Genomic DNA, 9793 nt, shown 5'->3' on the forward strand with positions numbered 1-9793 from the left:
AAGAAATAAATCCGAATGTGTGTGTTGTGTGTTGTGTGTTGTGTGTATTCTCACCTAATAATAAAGTACAGCAGCGGCAAAATAATCCGATCCGTTGGCTGACCGGCCTTCAGCAGAATTCACACTGCCTGTTACAGTAGCCTGTATTCTGCAGACAGTACTAGGCGCTGGCTGTGGGATCACACTGGTTTATCCAAAAAGTTCTATTTTCTCAATTCCACCCTGTTATATTGTATTATGGAGTAATTTTAGCAATAGGAGTTTTGAGATCTCAATTTACTTGATTTTCACCTATTTCTGGAATGTGAAGATTTATTTTTGTGCTGCATTTTTCATTATATGTTTATGCAATTTAGAACAGGAGAACTGAATTAGGGCGGCTTCACATCTGCAGCGGAACCTCCGGTTGGACATTCTGCCGCAGATCCGGCTGCAAATACCAGAAGAAAAAATGCTGCATGCAGGACTTTTTCTTCTGTCCCAAAACCGGGTAGCTGGGCGAATCCCATTTAAGTCAATAGGGTCTGCCCAGCACCGTTTGGTTCCATCCAGAGCCGGAACTGTTTGGCCGTGGGAATCCCCCATTCCTGCTCACCGAACAGAGCAGGAAAGGAGAACCCTCCGCGAACATGTTAAACTACTTTTCTAGATGCACATTTCTTGACCAGCATTTGGTTTTGATTCCTCTCTTTCCAGGAACTGAAGAGTTTTTCGATCCCACGTCTGATGCTGCTAATCTGAATACATTTACAAAAAGGGATCATGTGTTTGTAAAACTGAATTTCCACCTGGACGGCGGCGCCATCACACTTCTACACAAGGAGAAAAACAGCTCCGAGGACAAGGAGGCCGCCTTCATGCGACTGGAATTCTCAGGTAATTGGTTCTTCCGGAGGATTCCATCATCTGCGGTTGTTGTTAGTAAAGTGCAGCCGGTCTTAAAGTTGTCTGGAGAAAAAAACTTTTAAAATTAAGAGCTACATCCCTTAAAACAATTAAACAGAAGGACACTTGCCTTCCGGTGACCAAGCGCTGCAGCCCCGCAACTTTACCCGGCCCCTGTTGAAAGTGAAAGTCAGGTGACTTCTGCCTGCCAATCAGAGGCTGCGGTGTCACCGCTCCTAATCCTGACATCAGCGCTCACATACTGGGTTCCATAATACTAATCGTTTCAAGCAGTGACGGTGCAGCCCCTGATTGGAAGGCGGCAGTCACCTGACTTCCGATGTTAACAGAGACTGGGTGAATCGCGGGGCTGCGGCGAGGAACTCTAGGGCTGAGAAGAGTAAATACCCGTTAGTTACATTATTTTAAGTGATGCAACTATAAATTTTATCAGTTATTTTTTAACCGCACGACCCCTTTAAAAGTGGGGAAGTTTTTGATTTCTTCTCATTTCTTTCTCAATGCAGTCAATAACTACTAAAAGAACGCCTTGCTGATACGCTAATAGACTAAACAGTCCCCCAGGGCACTAAGCAGCGGGTTAAAAAGACAATATTTTTTGATTCTGTGTATGCAGATGGTATATTACATGAGCCCCTCAGCTAGTCAGTCACCCGGATCATGTGATGCTGGTCATGATTCTTATTTCTGAGGATGCTTATAGAACGCGGGGATGTCCAGATATTTGCAGTGCATCCTTCTATTAGTTGATACATCGGTACTGCCGATCTTGTTTGATCCCGTGTTTGAGTAGTCAGACGTGTATGTCTCATGATCCTTTCCAGAGCTACAAATGGACCGTATGAGGTATAATGGGGCTGCCACTTCACCCACTTGACACAATGTCTCACTGTTTCTGTCATTTAAAGAGTTCTCTCATAACAACAGGTAACTGATCTGTCAGGTGTCCATTCTAAGGGCAGCATGGATTAGGGGGAGGAGATGCTGAGCTCCAGGGTTTAGAGTTGTCTATGATTTCACCTGGTAGTTTTATGTACAAAAAACTGTGCAAATGCTACAGGACTCCTAGAGAGAGCCTGTGAGTCCTGCGTCCCCCGTCAACCACTCCTAGAGAGAGAGAGCTTGTGAGTCCTGCGTCCCCCACCCACCACTCATAGAGAGAGCCTGTGAGTCCTGTGTCCCCCACCTACCACTCATAGAGAGAGCCTGTGAGTCCTGCGTCCCCCGTCAACCACTCCTAGAGAGAGAGCTTGTGAGTCCTGCGTCCCCCACCCACCACTCATAGAGAGAGCCTGTGAGTCCTGCGTCCCCCGTCAACCACTCCTAGAGAGAGAGCTTGTGAGTCCTGCGTCCCCCACCCACCACTCATAGAGAGAGCCTGTGAGTCCTGCGTCCCCCACCCACTACTCATAGAGCTTGTGAGTCCTATGTCCCCCACCCACCACTCATAGAGCTTGTGAGTCCTGCGTCCCCCACCCACCACTAATAGAGAGAACTTGTGAGTCCTGCGTCCCCCACCCACCACTCATATAGAGAGCTTGTGAGTCCTGCGTCCCCCACCCACCACTCATAGAGCTTGTGAGTCCTGCGTCCCCCGCCCACCACTAATAGAGAGAACTTGTGAGTACTGCGTACCCCACCCACCACTCATATAGAGAGCTTGTGAGTCCTGCGGCCCCCGCCCACCACTAATAGAGAGAACTTGTGAGTACTGCGTCCCCCACCCACCACTAATAGAGAGAACTTGTGAGTCCTGCGTACCCCACCCACCACTCATATAGAGAGCTTGTGAGTCCTGCGGCCCCCGCCCACCACTAATAGAGAGAACTTGTGAGTACTGCGTCCCCCGCCCACCACTAATGGAAAGAGCTTCCACCACTCATAGAAGCAATCTGTTAGTCCTGCTTCATAAGTGCCCTCGTACAGACAGCCTGTGAGTCCTGCTGACATACAGCTAAATGGAACCCGTCATCACCGTTGAGCCCTATAAACTATGTTATGGGGCTCAGAGGTGAAGTAATGGGGAGCGCTGTCTTATACTCCTTCGGTGTAATTAGCATGCACACAAAGATTTACTCTTTTCAGAATGCTCCTCTGCATGCTTTTTCTTATATACATGCATGGGGGAGCGGGTGTACACAGCCGTCTGAAAAGTTGTGCCTTGAGCATGCACCAACTTCAAAAGGATACAGCGTAGGAACGGGGCACCCGATGAGTATAAAACACAGCTCCCAGACTAACTGTTTCCTCACTTTTTGAGCCCCATAACGTAGTTTATGGGGCTCTCAAGTTATGATAGATTCCCTTTAATGACAGCTTCCGTTTTTGCCACTGAATGGCCGATCTGCCTAGTTGCAAGGCATCCAGTCCTAGCCCAGATATCGCCAAAATGGAATTTTCAACAACTTTTCCATAGATGACCGCTTGGTAGTTTTTAATTTTCAAGAAGGTTGTCTGAGTGTTTGGAACAGCTGCCACTTCACCGCTGCAGCCAATCAGAGGCTGCGTCGGTCACGTGACGCTCTCCTGGCATCACGCTGAGATGCTGGGAACCATAATGTCAGGAAAACGGCACCTATCCACTGGTGCGGTTGATTGGCTGCAGCAGTCAGGTGGCTGCTATTCCAAAACAAACAACTGGAGGACCGCAGGAGTAGCAGCGCTCGACCACCAGGGGGAGGATCGGTAAGTACCGCTGCTTTTATTCTTATAACACCCAGAAAACCCCTTTAATATTACAGTCCACGTCTGTATTGTGAGATTTTTGTGCCTTCTGCTAATTTCTGATACAATTTGAGAATGTTGTGCAATATCTTCCCAGGAACAACTTGATTTGTATGAAGTCAATCTATGTAATACAAAGTGCAATGACCTGTAAGAGCCTCCGGTCTTGTATTCTGTTTTTTTTCCCGACTTTTGGGATTCCCACCTTCCCCGCCCCAGATCCTAAGAACGAAGATGCCACAGCCCTAGTTTAGTTTGGCATCTCCTCCGCTCTTTCTATCCACACAATTGTGTGCCAGTGTAAGGAAACACAGCAAGAAGTGAAAAGGATGCAACACTAAATTAGTTGAAGCTCCCAGAGGTCGGACCACCAACCCCCCCTCTCGCCTCTCCCGATCATAAAAGGAAGGCGTACCCTAGCAATATATCGTCATGCTGTAAAATGGGATTACCCCTTGACATACTTCCCTTATTTAATATGTAACATACGATATTTCTTTGACTTATGTTTTTTTTCCGTCTGTTTGTAATTGAAGGGATGACGGTCAGAGCGGAGTCTTTGCCTCGTAGAGATTCGTCTCTCTTATTGGTACAACTGGGCGGATTGTTCCTCAGAGACCTGGCGACACATGGGACCATTTTTCCTGAACTGGTCTACCCTAATGCTGTAGGTAATTAGGTGCCTGTTTGTCTTCTTGGGTGGGTAGTATAACTTCTTCCAGCATAATTTGCCTAGTACATGCCCTATGGCCACTGCTGCCCTTCTACGTGGGTTTGAGGAGGCAGAACCAGGAAGCAGTATTAATGTGAAATGACACCTTGTCTTGATTTTTTTGCTTATGGGGTGGCATAGGAGGAAAGTACAGAATGACTTTAATGGGATTGTCCAGTTTGATAAATCTCACAGTACGGGGCCTCCTAGCTTGTTGCTGCTGTTGGCAGCACATCGTGTTGTAAGTGCTTGCTTCCCCTGAATTATATGGTGCTCATAGCATCAGTCATGAATAGAGATGAGCGAGTATACTCGCTAAGGCACATTACTCGCTCGAGTAATGTGCCTTAGCGAGTATACTCGCTCTTCTCTAGTCATGAAGCATCAGAACAAGTTGTAGTATAGCATTTGGGAATAAGTTGCCTAAATCGGACAAAATTGTTTTGAGTACCGCACAACTTTCTCCATACTTGTAGGACAAATCGTTGCTGGCCGTTGTGTGAGGAAATGTTAGTAATTGTGTTGTAATGCAGGTTATATCGTGAATGTCTCCATTGTAAAGACCTGTATGCACTTCTGTTTTATCTGTTGTTTCTACCTCTAAGTAACATTTGTATGTATATTCATCTTCTGGCAGCAAACATTGATAACACTTTGTTTTGCAGCAGAAGGAGGTGGCATGGTCCCAGCAGTCCGGTGTATCCGTGGCATCAGCAGACTTGCTAAGTCCCAGCAACTGTAAGTTCCCTTTTTTGTCCTTGTAGCTTGTGGATTTGTAGCCATGATTTCAACGGGTATTCTTTTTAAATTTAATTTTACTTATAGAATAGTAAATCATGCAAATGTTATATATAAAGGGAGACTGTCATTGCTTTTAAGCCCCATAATGTCGTGTAATGTAGTTTCCATCGAAGGTGATGGAACGCGGAGACTGGGGAGTGGTGTTCCACCGGGCCGTGTCCCTGCGAAGTCCGCTTGTGCTGGCAGCTTGACTCTTTCTGTGTGCGGACCTTCCCTAGAGATGAATGAGAGATGCACACGCAGAAAGAGTCAAGCTGCCGGCGAACGGGAACTGGGCATCCACTGAGTATGCAACACTGCTTCCCTAAACTGAAGGATTAGTCTGGGACATTGCATCCATGAGTTAACTGAATGGGACTAAACATGGAGTCAGTCATGTGACCCCCGACTTGTAGTTAACGACTGGGTTATGAGATCTTATGGTTATTTTACATGGGTGAAATTCTTTGCCTGATGTCGTGAGAGCTGATTGAGTCAATTGGTTCTAGTTTCTTTTCTTTCTTTTTTTTTAACGGGCCGAGAATCAACTTATGGGGACAACGCTCAGCCTATCACAGGCAGCTCTCAGCTGTCATTCAGTGACGGCTGGGCACTGCCTGTGATTAGCTGAGCGCTGTGTCCAATCACAGGCAGCGCTTAGCTGTCATTCAATGAAGGCTGGACGCTGTCTCTGATTGGTCACAGTGCTCAGCCAATCAGAGGCAGCACTTTCTGGGGGCAGAGATTTTTTAATCCCCGGCCTCCAGAAGACGACTGCCAGGGCCGGAGAGAACAGCCGGACGGCTCTTCTAGGTAAGTAAATAAATTTCTTTTTTTGCTACTTTTTAAAAATTTTTTACAGCTTGGGATGATTTTAAGGCTGCTGTCGCCGACCCCATTGACTGCAATGGGCGCTAGGGCAGGTGTTTCTTAATGCTGCGAGGCTTGGGTACACACAACGCAAATGAGTATGAAACCATTGAAAATCACTAGTTTCATAATCATGCGTTTTCACTCCCTCTCGCATCGCAAGAAAGCCTATTGCTAGTGGGTTGGAGCCCTTAATTGATGGCAGATGCTATAGAGATTGGTGGCTTCTGCTAACAAGGATCTAATGTGAAAGGACATCTTTAGGAATCCTGAAGCAGGGGAAATTCACGGATCTCACTGGTAACCTCTGAGTTGTAACAGATAGTACCAGATTGCATAAAATGGAAAAATGAAATAGAATGCCGATAGACTTACCTTGATGCTCCTGCTCTGTTCCCGTGGTGCAGGTCCCATATAGACACCGGGCCTTTTAGCTTTGAAGTGAGAATAACGGTGTGAGGTCCACAGTGACAGCAGGTCAAGTGACTCAGCATCACTATATACAAAATATGACGTGCTGCAGTCATGTGACTCGCCGCTATGGACATCGCGCATTGCTCTCATTTTACAACTGGGAGTGGTAGAGATGTGGCGGGGTAGCAGAAGTGAATCGGTAAAGTGGGAATATCAGAACCACAAAAAAATGTTATTCTAGTTTCATCCTTCGTAATGAAGTTCACCATAATCACACTTTATTTGCCGATGTCTCCACAGCTGCTACCGGAGAAGAGCCAGTATTCAAAATGTTGTATGAGAAAAACCCGGTTCATAGTATCTTTGAGCGGCGGCTAGAAGTTAGCACAAGACCCCTGAATATCATCTACAACCCTCAAGCAATCACCAAAGTGGCCGACTTCTTCTACCAAGGGAAGGTCCACAGTTCAGGTAACTTGCTTTGTATCTGCTCGTCTCTCCTGCTAGAACGCAATGAGGTCTACTGTATAAAGTAGTCTGGCAGATTTACTAATGCAGTCTGACTAATCATTGCAAACTTAAGCCGCCTGAGCGTTTTTTTGGTTAATTCGAGTGTGTGAAATACGCAGCACTAAACTTCCATTTATTTCAATGAGCCTTCTCACACTAGCGTTTTTGCAACACATAGTTGTGTGTGTACAATTGCACGTAGCGTGTCCTATTTGTGGCGTTTTAGTAAATATTTCACACACTAAATTGCCCATTGAAATGAGTGGGGTGCATAAAAAATCGTAAATATGCAATTGCATGCGTAAGGGCTTATTCACATGAGCGCATGAGTACAACACTACAAGTCTCACAGCATTGTTCTCATCGCAGCCCCTACACTCTGCTTGCAGAGATCGCGTACGAGCTGCAATTTGGCACTTCGCATGCCCAAGATCCTTACACCACAGACATGCGCAGTGTGACTTTTTTATTTCACATTCTATGCAGAGTAGGGCTGCATATTAAATGCTGTCCATTTGCAGGGATTGCGAAGGGCCAGTGCTTTAATATACAGCCCTTCAGGGGCTGCGTATGAACCACGGAGCAATAGAGCATGCTGCGATTTATTTCTCCTGTGTTTTATACTCTGTGTCCCCTTGCAGTTCCAACACAGGTGTGTGAAAGTACTATTATGCTCTATTCCGCACCATAGCTCTTTCTTCCTCTCTATTACTCACTGTCTGTCTTACCCTCTCTCTCCATCACTTTCCCTGTTAATCTATAGCAGCATCATGGAAGTAGGACTTGTCACTAGAATGGGGACCCTTATAGAGAGTACACTGTACAATTTGTTAACGATTAGTAATTATTAGAAAATTATACTACCAGTGTTTCTCGTGACGCAATGTGCCACACATTGCTACATGCACGTCACACACACACACACACACACACACACACACACACACACACACACACACACACACACACACACAGAGCTCTGATACATGCACGTCACACACACAGAGCTCTGATACATGCACGTCACACACACAGAGCTCTGATACATGCACGTCGCACACACAGAGCTCTGATACATGCACGTCGCACACACAGAGCTCTGATACATGCACGTCGCACACACAGAGCTCTGATACATGCACGTCGCACACACAGAGCTCTGATACATGCACGTCGCACACACAGAGCTCTGATACATGCACGTCGCACACACAGAGCTCTGATACATGCACGTCGCACACACAGAGCTCTGATACATGCACGTCGCACACACAGAGCTCTGATACATGCACGTCGCACACACAGAGCTCTGATACATGCACGTCGCACACACAGAGCTCTGATACATGCACGTCGCACACACAGAGCTCTGATACATGCACGTCGCACACACAGAGCTCTGATACATGCACGTCGCACACACACAGCTCTGCTAGATGCGCGTCACACAGCTCTGCTAGATGCGCGTCACACAGCTCTGCTAGATGCGCGTCACACAGCTCTGCTAGACGGGCGTCACACACACACCTCTGCTACGTTGCTTTCGCATATGAGCCGCATGTGATTTATGAACTTCAGCTGCTCACTAAGGAGACATGTCCGCTCGTAGCTTTAGCATATCTGCTGCACGAGGTTTACAAAGTTCAGCTGGTGGCTGAGGTGACATCAGGGCTTGTTGCTGTGTCATGTAAGCTGCATTAGCTTCACGGGGGCGTTGAACTCTCTGTGGTGACAAGTTTGCACCACAGTGACGGTTAGTTCCAACACTGGACAACGGTTAACGATTAGATGAAGGCTGGACTGGTGTTGGCGGCATTAGCACTTGAGATGACATGATATCACGTTCAGGAGATGTGAGGATAGTGGTGAAAGACTATGATTCAACATTGTTTGTCAGTATGCACCGGCAGCTATGTATGTGGACATTTGTGAGGTGTCATTTATTTGAGTCTCCACACAGGTGTCCAGCTGTCTCACAACCAGCTACAAACTGCCAGACTGAGCACTGCTGTATCCATAGCAACTGAGGCTGCAGGGGTTTGTGGGGGATGTAGTCATAAACCCATAATCCCTCATTCAGTGCACAAGGATAAAGGACCTGTGATAACGTCACCATCATGTGATCAGTGGGCGGGGCTAAGAGTCAGTAACTGATTACATGATAGTGACATCATCATAGGTGCTGTCAGCACACGGCTGCTGTCAGGCTCTGCATGTAGCTCACACGGACTCACGGACAAGTGGTGGTTAGCACTTTGATGAATGACAGTTTGCAAATATATCTCTTTGCTCATTTTTCCGCATATAATGAGTAATTTCTCTCTTTCAGGGTTTGGGTACCAGTCAGAGCTGGAGCTTAGAGTGGCAGAAACTGCTAGAAGACAATACAATAAGTTAAAAATGCAAACTAAGGCTGAAATTCGACAAACGATCGATCGATTGCTGGTCGGGGAGTTTATTGTAAGTGGTTCTTAACCAAGATTCTAACATTTCTGGTTTACTGGACCGTTGTATGAATCCATAGATTGTGGATGAGGGCTTGTCTTCCATCTAGTGAGCTGAGATATTATTGTTGTACGCTTTAACAACTTTCCATTCTTTTATTCATCAGGAAAACAGCAGGCGCTGGACGTTGCGTCTTGATATCTGTGCCCCTCATGTCATATTTCCTGATGACTTCTTGAGCAAGGATCCAGTTCTAGTAGTGGTGGACTTAGGAAGAATCTTACTAACCAATTCTCAAGGTAACCAACCTGTGACTGCGTTAAAGGGAAGCTGTCATCAGTTTTGGAGCTCCTACACCTCTGGCACTGGTAGAACAGTGATGTGATGCATATTTCCACAGTTTATTAGTATTCCATGATACAGCATACCTTT

The 9793-nt window shown here is 46.4% G+C and overlaps 1 protein-coding gene across 1 annotated transcript in view; it reads left to right on the forward strand.

Annotated features, from left to right (window-relative positions):
- VPS13D (vacuolar protein sorting 13 homolog D) overlaps positions 1 to 9793 on the forward strand; it is a 244587-nt gene that overhangs the window by 36889 nt on the left and 197905 nt on the right. The window contains exons 13-18 of the mRNA XM_066606699.1: positions 697 to 876; positions 4167 to 4297; positions 5008 to 5080; positions 6707 to 6877; positions 9246 to 9376; positions 9528 to 9660. Coding sequence (XP_066462796.1) covers positions 697 to 876; positions 4167 to 4297; positions 5008 to 5080; positions 6707 to 6877; positions 9246 to 9376; positions 9528 to 9660 — 819 coding nt within the window. The remainder of the gene's footprint in view (positions 1 to 696; positions 877 to 4166; positions 4298 to 5007; positions 5081 to 6706; positions 6878 to 9245; positions 9377 to 9527; positions 9661 to 9793) is intronic.

The sequence above is a fragment of the Eleutherodactylus coqui genome, chromosome 6 (assembly GCF_035609145.1).
Source record: "Eleutherodactylus coqui strain aEleCoq1 chromosome 6, aEleCoq1.hap1, whole genome shotgun sequence".
Taxonomy (NCBI): domain Eukaryota; kingdom Metazoa; phylum Chordata; class Amphibia; order Anura; family Eleutherodactylidae; genus Eleutherodactylus; species Eleutherodactylus coqui.